The sequence below is a fragment of the Orycteropus afer genome, unplaced genomic scaffold (assembly GCF_000298275.1).
Source record: "Orycteropus afer afer isolate SDZICR_OR568_19922 unplaced genomic scaffold, OryAfe1.0 scaffold00001, whole genome shotgun sequence".
In the NCBI taxonomy this organism is placed as follows: domain Eukaryota; kingdom Metazoa; phylum Chordata; class Mammalia; order Tubulidentata; family Orycteropodidae; genus Orycteropus; species Orycteropus afer.
Genome location: NW_006921588.1, coordinates 30,080,146 through 30,097,264, shown reverse-complemented (window position 1 = coordinate 30,097,264; position 17,119 = coordinate 30,080,146). Strand labels below are relative to the sequence as shown.

At 41.6% G+C, this 17,119-nt stretch overlaps 1 protein-coding gene across 1 annotated transcript in view; it reads left to right on the top strand.

The window, feature by feature from the left end:
- Positions 1-226: 226 nt before the first annotated feature.
- Positions 227-17,119, top strand: part of ERICH2 (glutamate rich 2) — a 61,314-nt gene continuing 44,421 nt past the window's right edge. Inside the window, exons 1-2 of the mRNA XM_007953137.1 lie at positions 227-674; positions 14,687-14,723. Coding sequence (XP_007951328.1) covers positions 227-674; positions 14,687-14,723 — 485 coding nt within the window. The remainder of the gene's footprint in view (positions 675-14,686; positions 14,724-17,119) is intronic.

The following is a 17,119-nucleotide window of genomic DNA, read 5'->3' as shown; positions in this document are numbered from 1 at the left end:
CTCGAAACTGATTTCTGGGAAAACTGGTGTCAAGAGACTGTCCTAGGAAATTCACGATCCTCTTGAAACTACGTCAGGTTGAGGAGCCCAGCCCTGTAGGGGACATTCGTTCGTCCACATTCTAGGACATCTTCCCCTGACGCAGGCTTCTCTCTTTACAAGTTTCAAACACTAGCGAGGCAACCCGCCCCTGCCTCTCTCCTCGCTAACAGGAGCAGGTACGGACATGGACAATCCAAACCCCTTCCCTTCAGTCGTTCTCGAGGTAATCGGCGCGCCTGCGGACGTGCGTCCCAGGATCTATGTCCCTAAGTCTCTGCACCGCGAGACCGCCAGGGCCGCGCAGCTCTTCCAGGCCGGAAAGTCTTGCCCCGCCCTGACGCTACTCCCGGGGCTCGCCCCGCCCGCTCCGCGCCCCCTCCGCCCCGCCCCTCCGCCGCTGGCCCGGCTCACCCCGCCCCTTTTGTGCGGCCCCTTGCGTTCGGCGGCCGTGCGGGCTCCGCCGGCCCGGGCCCCACCTCCCCGCCACTCCCTGGGCTCCGCCTGCGCGAGGTTCTGTCTCCAAGGCGACGCGGCGCCCCCAGCTGCACGCTCGGAACTCGGCGCAAGCCACAAGCTAGGCTTGCTTTCGGTATCTGACCTTCGGGTGATTGGCATGAGAGACACACAAACAGGTAAAAGGCGCTGCGTTCAACAAGTGCTAAACTTCACCTCGGACTCTGCGAGACCGGGAGCCTGAACCCGCGAACTTCTCTGTCCCTTCCAGGTTGGGGCTCTGCTGTTCCTCGGCTACCTAATCGCAGCCCGAAAAGGTAACGATCCGCGCGGCTGAAGGTGCTCGTAGGCCACGCACTTGGCTTCCAGCTCCGCGCGGTGTGGCGCTGGGGAAGGGATGTTTGTGTCTACGTGGGTGTGAATAGTAACTGGGAGGCTGTCAAGAGTGTCTACACTATCCGGGGATCTGCCGATTCATACATGCCAACGGCTCCCCGAAAAATAATGGGAATGACCACATTCTATCCCAGAGCCTTTCGCTTGCCTGTGCTTCTCGGTCCTCGCTCCACCCCACCCCCGTCCATTCTTTTCTTTCTTTCTTTTTTCTTTCTTCTGGTAACAGCTTAATGATCAGCATTTACTGGCATTGATTAAGCTATCGATATCCTCGGAATAAAACTTGGCTGAACATAAAAATTTCGGTGAAACTCGGACAAGTCATTTAACTTCCCTGGACCTTGCTTTCCTATCCTGTTAAATGAGGGATTTGGACAACGAATCACTTCTAAGGTCCAGCCATCATGGTAAAATTGACTTGAGACTCAAAATCAAGATATTGTGATCGTTTGGTTACTGAAACTAGTCTTCATTGCGACTCTGTAGCATTTATATTAATATGTGAGAGAAGTTTATTGTTAGGTTTTCCAGAGGACACAGGTGCATTGTCTAAATCTGTTCTTACCCAAGAGAGTCCCTGGAAATTTATTTTTTAAAAAAATCTGACACTAAAAATGTCTTTTGACATGCTTCATTCTCCCAAGAACAGAGTACAATGATCCCAAACTCAATCCGTTCTTCTTACTAATTGAAGTTGTTCTATTATTTTAATCTCAGAGGGAAAAACAAAAACAAGCAAGCAGATAAACAAAAGGCGATAGATACCCTGTGTTAAAAGTGTACCAGAGCTGAATTCCGGTGCCTTTGTAGGGATTCCACTGAACCCACTCCAAATTGCAGCTTCCTACCCATCCCTACCCAACTGATCTAGTTCAGTGCTTTCTCCCCTTTCATCTTTGCCCCACCTCGTCTCAGTTTTGCACTTGGAACTGGCTCCATTGGTCAGAGTCCACTTTCAGGACTGTCCTTGCTAGGCTGTAGGTAATAATACCAAGTAGTAGTACGAGGAGGAGGATTAATTGTAGTAATTTAGATTGTAGTAGTAGTAGGTTAAGCAGTATTGGGAGCCCTGGTGATGCAACGGTTAAGTGTTGGGCTGCTAACCTAAAAGTCAGGTTCAAACCTACTTCTCAGAAGAAACACTCTGGGAAAGATTTCAGCCTAGGAAACCCTATAGGGCAGTTGTACTCTGTCATATAGGTCTCTCTGAGTTGATATCTACACAACAGCATACAACTAACATCATTATTTTACTATTATTATTAGTTATTATTTCACAATAACTTTATGATATTAGTAGGAGCTCTGGTGGCATAGTGTCTGCTAACCAGAAGACTGGCGGTTCAAACCCACCAGCCATTCCTTGGAAGGAAGATTGGGCAATCTACTTCCACAGGGATACTGCCTTAGAAACCCAAGGAGGGGTTGCTATGAGTCAGATCTGAGTTGACGGCAGTGAGTGTGGTTTGGTTTGGTTATGATTTTATCGTTTACAATAAAAAAAAAAAAAGTGAATCATAGAGAGGTTGAGGAATTTGCTCAAGGTCACACAGTATGTAGGTAGTAGAGCTGGGATTTGAAATGGGTAATTGGACTCAACTTGATGGTACTACCATCTGAACCATCTGACTCCAATGTGGGATCTTAGCTCTATATTATGTTGTTGTTGTTGTTGTTTTTGTTGTTATGTGCCGTCGAGTCGGCCCCGACTCATAGCGACCCCTCCTTGGGTTTCCGAGGCAGTATCACTACAGAAGTAGGATTGCCCAACCTTCCTTCCCAGGAGTGGCTGGTGGGTTTGAACTGCCAGCCTTCTGGTTAGCAGTCAAGTGCTTTAGCCACTATGCTACCAGAGCTCCTATATATTATGCTGTAAAGAAAATATATAAAATTTATACATAATCGCTTTTAAATGTGACTGTAAGTGATATAAATGATCATTGAAACCGTTTTTTTTTTTTTTTCCCTCTCACATTTGAGCTCAGCTATGCTATGAGCTATTGCCCCTACAATATTTCTTTTTCCCTGCTACGTTCATTCAGGATGGAGTATGGTGCTTAATCAGCTATCTCTCGGTCAGTGCAGGGCCTGAGCATGTAGCTGTCTATCTCTCCATTCATTCTTTGCCTGTTCCTACTTAGAATAGAAACAGATAGCACAAAAGGGTAAAGTAATTATACAAGTGGGATGAAGAAGAAATGTTATTATGTCTTCCAATATTACAAAAGAAACCTTGTTGTTGTTGTTATTTGCCATCAAGTCGGACCCGACTCTTAGCGACCCCTCCTTGGGTTTCCGAGGCAGTATCACTACCGAAGTAGTTTGCCTAACCTTCCCTCCGAGGAGAAAAGAAACCTTAGATAAAAATTTTGTACAGTCCGAATTTTAAATGTTGGCAACTGATTTTTAAAAGTTTATTAATTTTAGGTGATTTGGGTGAAAGTTTACCGAGCAAATTGGTTTCCCATCCAACAATTCATACCCGTTTTGTTTCTAAGGAATATACGTACCTAATAAAATTGTTCACCTCATAGGCATGTCTGTTGTTTGGCTGGAAGTTAGGCCAAGGAAGTGAGATAAATTCCAGGCCGAAGGGTGACTAGGGGCTCTCCTATCAGAGGTTTCACTAGTCTCTGGCAGACCAGTGGTGCAGTGCCTAAGGCATTGGACTGCTAGCCAGAAAGTTGGTGGTTGGTTCAAACCCCCCAGCTACTCCACAGAAAGAAGATAGGACAACCATAAAGATTTATTGCCTCAGAAACCCAATGGGGATAGCTGAGTTGGAATCAACTTGACGGCAGTGGGTTTGGTTTTTTGTTTTGTTTTTGTTTTTTAGTTATCAGACTAGTAAGCCTGGTCTTTTTTTATGATTTTGAGTTCTGTTCCATATCTTTCTCCCACTGTACCCAGGAGCTCCAGTTTTGATCCCTTTCTGAGTGATTGGCTAAAAGGGTTTTTCAAAGGCTATTGTTTGGTGGTGGTGGTAGGTGCAGTCAAGTTGGTTTCAATTCATAGCAACTCTCTGTATAACTGAACAAAACATTGCCCAGTCCTGTGCCATTATTGGGAGCTCTGGTGGCATAGTGCCTAGGGCACCTGACTGGTAACCAGAAGGCTGGTAGTTCAAACCCACCAGCCACTCCTCGGAAGGAAGGTTGGGCAGTATCACTTCCTTAGTGATACTGCCTTGGAAACCCAAGGAGGGCTCGCTATGAGTTGAGATCGACTCCATGGCAGTGAGTTTGGTTTTGGTTTTTTTAGTGCCATTATTGCAGTCGTTGCTAAGCTCAAACCCGTTGTAGCAGCCACTGTGTCAGTCCATCTCATTGAGGGTTTTTCCCTTTTTCTCTGACCCTCTACTTTACCAAGCATCATATCCTTCTCCAGGGACTGGTCCCTCCTGATAACATGACCAAAATATGAGAGAGGAATCTAGCCATTCTCACTTCTAAGGAGCATTCCTGCTGTACTTCTTTCAAGACAGCTTTGTTTGTTCTTTTGGCCAAAACCAAAACCCACTTCCATGGAATCCATTCTGACTCATAGTGACCCCATAGGACAAAGTACAACTGCCTTACAGTGTTTCCAAGGCTGTAGGGCTTGAACCTCCAACCTTTTGCTTAGCAGCCAAATGCTTCAACCACTAGACCACCAGAGCTCCTGGTTCTACTGGCAGTCCATGATATATTCAGTATTCTTCACCAACACCATAATTCAAATGAATTCCACCTGGACTTCTTCTGCAGTCCTTCTTATTCACTGTCTAGCTTTCACATGCATATGAGGCTATTGAAAAGACAATTGCTTGGGTCAAGTGTGCCTTAGTCTTCGAAATTACTTCTTTTCTCCTTAACAAACCTGTTTGTTGTTAGCTGTTATTGTAGCTGTTAGGTGCCCTTGAGGCTGCTCCAACTTATAGCAACCCTATGTGCAACAGAATGAAACACTGCCTAGTCCTGTGCCATTCTCACAATATTTGCTATGGTTGAGCCCATCATTGCAGCCACTATGTCAGTCCATCTCATTGAGGGTCTTCCCCTTTTTCACTTACCATCCACTTTACCAAACATGGTATCCTTCTCCAGGGGATGGTCCCTTCTGACAGCATGACCAAAGTTGGTGAGATGCAGTCTGGCCATTCTCACCTCCAAGGAGCATTCTGGCTTCACTTCTTCCAAGACAGATTTGTTAGTTCTTCTGACAGTACTTTCATTTTATTTACCAACACCACAACTCAAAAGCATTAGCTCTTCTTCAGTCTTCCTTATTCATCACCAAGCTTTCACATGCATATGAGGCAACCGAAAATCCCATGGCTTGGGGAGGTACACCTTAGTCCCCAAAGTTACTTCTTTGCTCTTCAAAACTTTAAAGAGGTCTTTTGTACCAGTTTGCCCACTGCAATACAACATCTGATTTCTTGACTGCTGCTTCCATGAGTGTTGATTGTGGATGCAGGTAAAATGACATCTTTGATAATTTCAGTCTTTTCTCCATATATGATGCTGCTTATTGGTCCAGTTGTGAGGTGCAATCCATACTGCAGACGGTAGTCTTTAATTTTCATCAGTAAGTGCTTCAAATCATCTTCACTTTCAGCAAGCAGGGTTGTGTCATCTGAATATCGCAGGTTGTTAATGAGCCTTCCTCCAATCCTGATGATGCATTCTTCATATAGTCTATCTTCTTGGGTTATTTGCTCAGCTTACAGATTGAATAAATATGGTGAAAAGATACAACCCTGATGCACACCCTTTCTAACTTTAAAACACACAGTATCCCCTTGTTCTGTTCCAATGACCACCTCCTGGTCTATGTACATGTTCCTCATGAACACAAATAAGTGTTCTGGAATTACCATTTTTCGCAATGTTATCCATAACTTGTTATTATCTACACAGTGAAATGCCTTTGCATAGTCAATAAAGCACAAGTAAACATCTTTCTGATATTCTTTGCTTTCAGCCAAGATCCATTTGATATAAGCCATAATATCCCTATTTCTACATCCTCTTCTGAATCCAGTTTACATTTCTAGAAGTCCCTGTCAATATACTGCTGCAACTGTTTTTGTATTATCTTTAGCAAAATTTTACTTGCATATGATATTAATGATTGTGGTAGTTAAGTGGTGTGTCAACTTGGTTGGGCCAGGTTTTGAGTGGCTGGGCAGCTGGATGTAGTTATTCCCCATGAAGAGAATGGTAATGAACTCCATGGTGGAATCTACTGGAGCAGTTGAGTAGCTGCCTTAGGGACGTGGTCTGCTTCCAGTATATAAGGAGAAGCCTTGAGAAAAGTTTCTGAGCTTCTTGGAACGTTGGACCCTGGACGTAGCTGAGTTTTTGTTCAGCAGCCTGCCATGTTGTCTGTCGATCTTAGGATTATTCCTGGACTTGAACCAGTGGACTGCCATGTTGTTTGATAATTTGGAGATTGTGCCATTTTATTTGTCAACCTTGGCGTTGACAGCCTCAGCAGCCAGCAGCTGAGTTAGAAGAAGCCTTCAGTTTCAGTGGGCTGGGAACAAGAGGCAGAGCTGAAGCCCAAAGTCAAGGGGCCTTCACCCAGCCCCTAGAGCTGGCACATTGAACTTGGACTTCTAGCCTCCTAAATAGTAAGAGAATAAACCCCTGTTTGTTAAGATCATCCATTTGTGATATTTTCTGTTAGAGTAGCACTAGAGAACCAAAACAATGATACTGTTCAATAGTGTCCATATTCTGTTAGATCATCTTTCATTGGCTTGGGTACAAATATGGATCTCTTCCAATCAATTGGCCAGGTAGCCATCTTCCACATTACTTGGCATAGACGAGTTAAGTGCCTCCAGTGCGACATCCATTTGTTGAAACATCTCAGTGGGCATTCTGTCAATTCCTGGAGCCTTGTTCTTCGCCAATTCCTTCAGTGCAGCTTCAACTTCTTCCTTTAATACCGTCGTTTCTTGATCATATACCACCCCTCAAACTGTTGAACATTGACCAATTCTTTTTTGTACAGTGTCTGTGTATTCCTTCCATCTTCTTTTGATGCTTCCTGCATAATTCAGTATTTTGCTCACAGAATCCTTCAGTACTACAATTCAAGGCTTGGTGGTTTTTTTTGTTTGTTTTTCATTTCTTTCAGCTTGAGAAATTCCAAGCATGTTCTTCCCTTTTGGTTTTCCAATTTACGGTCGGCCTTCCTGGTCTACGTACAGGTTCCTCATGAGCACAATGAAGTATTTTGGAATTCTTATTCTTTGTAAAGCAAAGAATACCAGAAAGATTTTTACTTGTGTTTTATTGACTATGCAAAGGCATTTTACTATGTGGATCATAACAAGTTATTTATAACATTGCAAAGAATTGGAATATAATATATCATAATTTGCTTTGTCTTTTTGAGCTGCTCTTTGAAATCTGTTCAGCTCTTTTATCTTGTCATTTCTTCCTTTTACTTTTTAGCTCCTCTCCATTCAAGAGCAAGTTTCAGAGTCTCTTCTGACATCCATTTTGGTCTTTTCTTCCTTTACTGTCTTTCTAATGAACTTTTGTTTTCTTCATGTACAATATTCTTGATGTCACCCCAGTTTGTCTGTTTTTTGGTGATTGGTGGTCAGTGTATCAAATCTCTTCTTCAGATGGTCTCTAAATTTAGGTGGGATGTAATTAAGGTAATATTTTGGCTTTCATGGACTTATATTAATTGTCTTCAGCTTCAACTTGATCTTGTATATGAGAAATTTATGGCTTGTTCCACAGTCATCTCCTGGCCTAATTTTGGCTGAAGATATTGAGCTTCTCTATTGCCGCTTTCCACAGATGTAGTCATCTGATTCCTGTGTATACCATCTGGTGAGGTCCACATGTATAGCTACCATTTATGTTGAAAAGTATTTGTAATAAATAAGTCATTGGTCTTGCAAAATTCTATCATACGATCTCCAGTATCATTCCAAGGCCATATTTTCCAACTACCAATGATTCTTTTTGTTTCTACCTTTCACATTCTCATCACCAGTAGTCATCAATACTTCTTGATTGCATGTTTGGTCAATTTCAGACTACCGAAGTTGGTAAAAATCTTCAATTTCTTCATCTTTGGCTTTAGTGGTTGGTGCATAAATTTGAATAATAGTAGTATTAACTGGTCTTCTTTGTAGGTATATGGATATTATCCTATTACTGACAGCATTGTACTTCAGGATAGATCTTGAGTTATTCTTTTTGATGATGAATGGAATGGCATTCGTCTTCAATTTGTCATTCCCTGCATAGTAGATCATGATTGTGTGATTCAAAACGGCCAGTACCATCCTTTATCACTCACTAATGCCTAGGATATCAATCTTTCTGCATCCCGTGTTATTTTTGACAATTCCAATTTTTCTAGATTCATACTTTGTGCAATTCATGTTCCGATTATTAATGGATGTTTGCAGCCATTTCTTTCCATTTTGAGTCATGCTCCATCAGCAAATGAAGTTCCCAAAAGCTTTACTCCATCCATGTCATTGAGGTTGGCTCTACTTCGAGGAGGCAGCTCTTCCCCAGTCATGTTTTTAGTGCCCTCTGAGGGTGGGTCTATCTTCTGGCAGTGTTTCAGGGCTGCTCATGAAGTTTCCCAGTAATGTATCAGACAGTGTTTCACTGCTGTTCATAAGGTTTTCACTGGCCAATTCTTTGCAAAGTGGATGGCCCCTTCCTTCTTCCCAGTCTGTCATAGTCTGGAAACTGCTTGAACCTATCTACCATGGGCAACCCTGCTGGTATTTGAAATACCATTGGCATAACCTCCAGCCTCACAGCAACATGCAAGCCACCAGAGTAACAAACTGATAGCCAAATGGTGGGATTGCTGGTTAGTAAGCATTTACCTAGAAGAGTGGTGAATGAGATAATTTACTTTTTTTTTTTTTGTATTATTTAAAAACTCAACAGACTTGACTGCTAACCAGAAGGCTGGCAGTTCAAACCCACTAGCCACTCCTCAGAAGGAAGGTTGGGCAATCTACTTCTGTAGTGATACTGCCTCAGCAACCCAAGGAGGGGTCGCTATGAGTCGTGTCCGACTCGACGGCACATAACAACAACAACTCCTCGGAAGGAAGGTTGGGCAATCCTACTTCCATAGTGATACTGCCTCAGAAACCCAAGGAGGGGTCGCTATGAGTCGTGTCCGACTCGACGGCACATAACAACAACAACTCCTCGGAAGAAACACTGAGCAATCTACTTCCATAGAGATACCGCCTTGGAAACCCAAGGAGGGGGTGCTATGAGTCGGAATTGACTCAGTAGCAGTGAGTTTGGTTTGGTTTGGTTTATTTAAAATCCAGTGTGTGTTTTACACTTAAAGCATATCCTAATTTGAATGAACCACTTTTCAAATGCTAAAGAACCACATGTAACTAGTGGCTGTTATATTGGATGAAAAAAAAAAAAAAACACTGCTGTCAAGTTGATTCGACTCATAGCAACTCCTCCTTGGGTTTCCAAGGTGATATATCTATGGAAGTAGATTGCCCAGTCTTCCTTCTAAGGAATGGCTGGTGGGTTTGAACCATCAGCCTTCTGGTTAGCAGTCAAATGCCTTAGCCACTACACCACCAGAGCTCCCCCATTATATTGGATAGAACAACTCTAATACTTTATTTTCCTTTGCTTGATTGCTTTTCTTTCCTTTCAGTTCCATTCATTCAACAAATATTTATTGAGCACCTATTCATGTGACATGGAGGACAGTAGGCACTGGAGGGAACAATACAAAATTCCCGTACCAGTGGAACTCACAGTCTAGTAAGGAAGAGAGGAAAGGAGGGAGGAAGAAAAGGAGCAGTAATTATGATAATCTCGTATTTGGCCTTTAAACCAAAAAACGTAACCATTTGCTGTCAGGTGGATTCTGACTCATGACATCCCCATGGATTACAGAGTAGGACTCGTTGGGGTTTTCTTGGCTGTAGTCTTTACAGAAGCAGATGGCCAGGCTTTTCTTCCGGGTGGGTTCAGGTGCAAACTATTTGTAGGGAGCTATCCCCAGTCCTATTGCCATCCCTTTTCCCTCCCCAGTATTATCTGGATATTGCCAATAATTTTACCAATATTATTTCTGAAAGTGTTTTCAGAGATTTTTTTTTTCATATTGATAGTATTTTAAAAATGTATGTTATATATATAGTGGGTGTACCTCATTCTGCTTAGCTGATTGGTCTTTTCTTTAACTTGTGTTCTAAATTAACTCTTCTTTTCCCCTGGAATCAGTGATCTTTCTAAGCACATTTCAGTACTTTAACACTGAAATGTGCTTAGAAAGCACATTGTTGTTGTTGTTGCTAGGTGCCACCAAGTCATCTCCAACTCTTAGCAATCCTTATGCACAACAGAACGAAATGCCTCCCGGTCCTGCGCCAGCTCCACGATCCCTGCTATACTTGAGCCCATCATGGCAGCCACTGTGTCAATTCATCTTGTTGAGGGCCTTCCCCTCCTTCGTTGATCCTCCACCTTACTAAGCATGACATCCTTCTCCAGGGAATGGTCCCCTCTGACAACAAGACCAGAGTAGGTGAGATGAAGCCTGGATATTCTTGCTTTCAAGGAGCATCTGGCTGCACTTCCTCCAGGACAGGTTTGTTAGTTCTTTTAGCAGTCCATGGTACTTTCAGCATTCTTTGCCAGCACCACATCTCAGAAGCATCAACTCTTCTTCAGTCTTCCTTATTCATTGTCCAGCTCTCACATGCATATGAGGCGATTGAAAATATCATGGTTTTTGTCAGGCACACCTTAGTCCTCAAGGAGACATCTTTGCTCCTCAGAACTTGAAAGAGGTCCTTTACAGCTGACTTGCCCAATGCTATACTTCGTCTGATGTCCTGACTGCTGCTTCCATTGGTGTCGATTGTAAAACCAAGCAATGTGAAGTCTTTAACAACTTCAATCTTTTCTCCATTCATTGTGATGCCGCTTACAGGTCCAGTTGTGAGAATTTTTTGTTTTCTTTATATTGAGATGTAATCCATACTGCGGACTGTAGTCTTCAGTCTTCATCGGTAAGTACTTCAAGTCATCCTCACTTTCAGCAAGCAAAGTTGTGTCGTCAGCATATCACAGGTTGTTAATGAGCCTTCCTCCGATCCTGATGCAATGTTCTTCTTCATATAGTCCAGCTTCTCAGATTATTTGCTCAGTATATAGATTGAATAAGTGTGGTGAGAGGATACAACCCTGATGCACTCCCTTGTTCTGTTTGAATGACAGCCTCCTAATCTATGTACAGGTTCCTCATGAGTACAATCAAGTGTTCTGGAATCCCATTCTTCTCAATGTTATCCACAAGTTGTTATGATCCACACAATCAAATGCTTTTGCATAGTCAATAAAACACAAGTAAACATATTTCTGGTATTCTTTGCTTTGAGCCAAGATCCATCTGACATCAGAAATGATATATATCCCTTATTCCACATCCTCTTCTGAATCTAGCCTGCACTTCTAGAAGTTCTCTCTCAATACACTGCTGCAACCGTTTTTGAATTATCTTCAGTAAGATTTTATTTGCGTGCGATATTAATGATAGTGTTTGATAATTTCCACATTCTGTGGGATCACCTCTCTTTGGAATGGGTACAAGTACGGATCTAGATCTTCCAGTTGGTTGGCCAGGTAGCTGTCTTCCAGATCTCTTGGCGTAACCAAGTGAGTACCTCTGTTTGTTAAAACATCTTAATGGATATTCTGTCAATTCCTGGAGCCCTTGTACAGGGCTTAGGTGGTTTTAAAATTAATTCATTAATCAAAAGCCCTCAGAGCTAGTCCACTTGTCTCTATCACAGTCAAGCTTAATTTTTGCTTCCCTAAGCAATCTTAATCAGCCCCACAGGACATCATCCTACTTTTCCTTTGGAGAAAACATTGAGCCCTTTCTTTCTGCAGTTTCCATCGTACATGCCAGGTGATTTGTTAAATGCTTTACCCAGAGTATCCCACTTAATCTTTTTAACAATCCGGTGAGGTAGGCATCACTGTGACCCCCATTTTACAGATGGAGAAATTGAGGCTTAAAGAAGTAATCTGCACAGTCTCACATGGGAAGTGGCAGAACAGGGATGTGAATCCAGTCTTTTTCACTCAGGAGCCCCAGTTCTTAAGTGTTACTCTGTACTGCCTACCACCATTGCACCACCTGAACTCCTTTACTGCCTCCCAAAGGATTCCGTTTCATGCAAGGAGATTAAATAGACATTTCCTGAGAAACGATAAAGCCAAACTCAGCAGAGCCTGGATCTCCATCAAGGGCTGTGATAGGCCCATCCCAGGTTTTCCTTTCACCAGGAGAAAATGGGAGGAGAATTATGTGCACTGGTGCTTCATCCAAGTAAAGAGTGAATGTAGCAATCCATGGAGATTCTAGAGCCAGAAAAGGGAGAAGGACTCTAAATATGCTCTGCTCAGAAATTCAGGTACCCACAGAATTGCCAAAATCTGTGCAGTGAAATAAAGTCTCAGGAAAAATCATCTTAGATTTCTTTTGTCAGGTCTTAGTTTTTGCATTGTTTTAGTTTCAGAGCTCTACTGACTTTGAGAATTAGGAGTAAAATTTCTCACTTACCCTACAGTTTGGTCTTTCACAATTGTTTTTCCTAATGAGATGCCTTGCATCGATAGACTTTAGCTTTCTGTATGCTTCTCAGGGGGATAATTGAATTAATAACATATATAATGTCTTGCTCAGGAGCTCTGGTGGTGTAGTGGTTAAAGCATTTGACTGCTGATCAGAAGGTTGGCAGTTTGAATCCACCAGCTGCTCTGTGGGAGAAAGATAAGGAAGTCTGCTTCCCTAAAGATTTACAGCCTTGGAAATCCTATGGAGCAATTCTGCTCTGTCCTACAGAGTTGCTATGAATTGGAATCAACTCAGTTGCCATGGATTTGGATTTGGGTATAATATCTTGTTTGATTAGAGTTGCTTTGGTTTCCCCAGAAACAAAAGCCTGAGGCCAAAGTTGGGGTACTGCTGCTTTATTTGGGAGTGTAAGTGATTCCATATGACCTGGGCCTAATCTGCAGGTGGGATGGCTTAATTATCAGGGATAATTTAAAAGAGTACAAGGGAGAAAGATTTCAAATGAGAAACACTTAATACAAAATAATGAAGTTTTTCTTTACTGTCCAGAGTCTGGGCCCTGAATTTGTTATTCCAGAAATTCCTGGGTGTGTATAATAGTAATTTTTAAAGTCTGGCTTGAGATATGGAGACAGGTGTTAGAGAGGGGAGCAAGTGGGTTGTTATTTATGAAAAATTCTAATGTGGCCTCTTCTATACTTAATATGTAAACAATCTAGATTGTTGATTGTTGGTTGATTCTGACTCTTAACACCCTAGAGGACAGAGTAGAACTGCCTGAAGGGTTTTCAAGGCTGTAAATCTTTAGGGAAGCCAACCACATCTTTTTCCTGCAGAGCAGCTGGTGGGTTCAAACTGCCAGCCTTTCAGTCAACAGTCAAGCGCTTTAACCACTGTGCTACCAGGGCTCCTTAAGGGAGAATTGTTGTTGTTGTTGTTATGTGCCGTCGAGTTGGCCCCGACTCATAGCGACCCCTCCTTGGGTTTCTGAGGCAATATCACTACGGAAGTAGGATTGCCCAACCTTCCTTCCGAGGAGTGGCTGGTGGGTTTGAACCGCCAGCCGTCTGGTTAGCAGGCAAGTGTCTTAGCCACTATGCTACCAGAGCTCCCTAAGGGAGAATAGGAAGGGTTAATTTCTTTAGATATGTTTTAAACTAATTTTATAACCCAGAATAATGACTTTACGATTGTTGTTGTTGTTGTTGTTGTTGTTATGTGCCATCAAGTCAGCCCTGACTCATGCGACCTCTCCTTGGGTTTCCGAGGCAGTATCACTACGGAAGTAGGATTGCCCAACCTTCCTTCTGAGGAGTGGCTGGTGGGTTTGAACCGCCAGCCTTCTGGTTAGCAGTCAAGTGCCTTAGCCACTATGCTACCAGAGCTCCTGACTTTACTATTAGGATGGAAATAATGCTTAAAAAAAAAAAACCTGCCATCAAGCCGATTCGACTCTAGCAACCCCTCCTTGGGTTTCTGAGGTGGTGTCTCTGCAGAGTGGATTGCATCTTCCTTCCAAGGAGTGGCTGGTGGGTTTGAACTATAATGCTACTAAGTATAAGACAAAATACTTAATACCCTACTGTTAAACTGAGTTCTACGTTTTGTTATGTTTATATTTTGAATTTGTACAAGTATTTAGAAATTTATGAAATAAATATTTTGTCTCCTAGCAGAAATTACCCAGACAAGATAGATGCTGTAAAGGTAAGAGTATCTACTGTACGCTACATTTGAGGATGCTTTGGGTTTGTTTTACCATCAATTTATATAATCTTTGAATAATTGGCTTTGGTATAAAATTATATGTTAGCCTAGACAAAAGGATTGATTACAGACTAAATAAATGATTTCAAATACTTCAACCTGAAATAATAATAATTTTTATTTCTACTTCTGTTTTAGGTACCAAAAAATACACAGTATAACAAATTGTTAGTGTTTGATTCAAAGGGTAAGTACTTTATTACCTAAAAAGAATATATTTGACCACCATTTTGTTCTGAATATAAAAAGATAATCCGAGGGCATGGTTGAGTGACATTGAATGGTTTGGTAATTAGATTCTTTATTTTATTTTTTCTATGTTACAAAAAATGCCTAAATATTTGACTATCAGAAATTTACATTATGAACATCACTACTAATAAAATACTGAGGTAAGCTTTTTCTTCTTTTTCAGAAAAAGTGATGATTGAACCAAATGAAGCAATATCAGGGTAAGAGGAGATTATTGGTTGCATAGCTGATCTATGCCTTTTAAGCAATTAGAACTAGATAATGTAATCATTTGTCAATTGATTAAATTTGAAAGGCCAGAAATGCATGGATTAGCAACTTTACTTTTTGCTTCAGGCAAAGCAAATGTTACTTAAATAGAAGGACATTTAAAGTGAAAAGTGAATATTGATAAAAATGTAGATGGTATAGATAATGTCCACTTCTACTTTTTAAATGCTTTGTTGTTACTATTAGGTGCCATTGAGTTGGTTCCAACTCAGAGCAACCCTGTTTACAATAGAATGAAACACTGCCTGAGCCTGTGCCATCCTCATAGTCGTTGCTGGGTTTGAGCCCATTGTTGCAGCCACTGTGTCACTCCATCTCACTGAGCGTCTTCCTCTTTTTCATTGACCCTCTGCTTTACCAAGCCTGATGTCCTCCTTCAGAGACTGTCCCTCCTATTGACATACTGAAAGTGTGAGACGAAGTCTCGCCATCCTCAGTGCTAAGAAGCATTCTGGCTGAACATCTTTCAAGACAGATTTCTTTGTTCTGGCAGTACATGGCGTATTCAGTATTCTTTGCCAACACCATAATTCAAAGACATGAGTTCTTTCATGTTCCTTATTCATTGTACAGCTTTCATGTGCATATGAAGTGATTGAAAATACCATGGTTTGGTAAAGCTCACCTTAGTGCTCAAAGTGATGTCTTTGCGTTTTAATACTTTAAAGAGATCTTTCACAGCAGATTTGCCCAATGCAATATGTCATTTGATTTATTGACTGCTGCTTCCAAGGATGTTGATTGTGGACCCAAGTAAAATGAAATCCTTGCAACATCAGTTTTATCTCCATTTATCATGATGTTGCTTATTGGTTCAATTGTGAGGATTTTTGTTTTCTTATATTGAAGTATAATCTATACTAAAGGCTGTAGTCTTTGATCTTCATCAGTAAATGCTTTATGTCCTCTTCACTTCCAGCAAGCAAGGTTGTGTTATCTAAATATCACAGGTTGTTAATGAGTCTTCCTCCAGTCCTGATTCTGTGTTATTCTTCACATGGTCCAATTCCTTGGATTATTTGCTCAACATACAGATTGAATAAATACAGTGAAAGGATACAGACTTGATGCATACCTTTCCTGATTTTAAACCATGCGGTATCCCCTTGTTTTTGTTCGAAGTACGACCTACTGACATCAGCAATGCTATCTCTTATTCCACATCCTCCTCTGAATCTGGCTTGAATTTTTGAAAGTTCCCTGTTGATATATTGCTGCAACCATGTTTGATTCATCTTCAGCATAATTTTACTTATGTTATATTATTTGAAAATTTCCACATTGGATCACATTTCTTTGAGATGAGCACAAACAATGGATCTCTTCCAGTCGGTTGGTCAGTTAGCTGTTTTCTGAATTTCTTCTCATAGGCAAGTGAGAGCTTCCAGCATTGCATCTATTTGTTGAAATATCCCAGTTGGTATTCTGTCAATTCCTGGAACCTTGTTTTTTGCCAGTGCTTTTATTACAACTTGACTTCTTCCTTCAGTACTGTGGTTTTTAATCTTATGCTACTTCCTGAAGTGGTTGAATGTCAACCATTTCTTTTTGGTTCAGTGACTGTAGTCCTTCCATTTCTTTTGATACTCCCTGCAGTGTTCAATATTTTGCCTATAGAAATACCTTCCCTATTACAACTCGAGGCTTGAACTTTTTCTTCAGTTGTTTCAGCTTGAGAAATGCCAAATACGTTCTTCCTGTTTGGTTTTCTAATTCCAGGTCTTTGCACATTTCATTATAATACTTTACTTTGTCTTCTAGAGTCACCTTATTCAAATCTTTTGTTCAGCTCTTGTATTTCATCATTTCTTCACTTGCATTAGCTACTCTAACTTCAATAACACGTTTCAGAGTCTCTTCTGACATCTATTTTGATGCTTTCTTTCTTTCCTGTCTTTTTAATGATCTTTTGCTTGCTTCATGTATATAATGCCCTTGATGTCATCTGACAACTTGTCTGTTCTCTGGTCATTAGTGTTTAATGCCTTGAATCTATTCTTGAGATAGTCTCCACATTCAAATGAGTTATTCTCAGGGCTGTACTTTGGTTCCTGTGGATTTGCTTCAATTTTCTTCAGCCTCAACTTGAACTTTCATAACAGCAATTGATGGTCTGTTCTGTAGTCAGCCTCTGGCCTTGTCCTGAGTGATGATATTGTGCCCATGAATCCCAATGATCAGAGACTGATAATCAGTCTTGGAACTGGTTGTTGTTGTTGTTAGGTGCCGTCGAGTCGTTTCCTACTCATAGCAGCTCCATGCACAGCAGAACGAAACACTGCCCGATCCCGCGCCAGCTCCACGATCCCTGCTATACTTGAGCCCA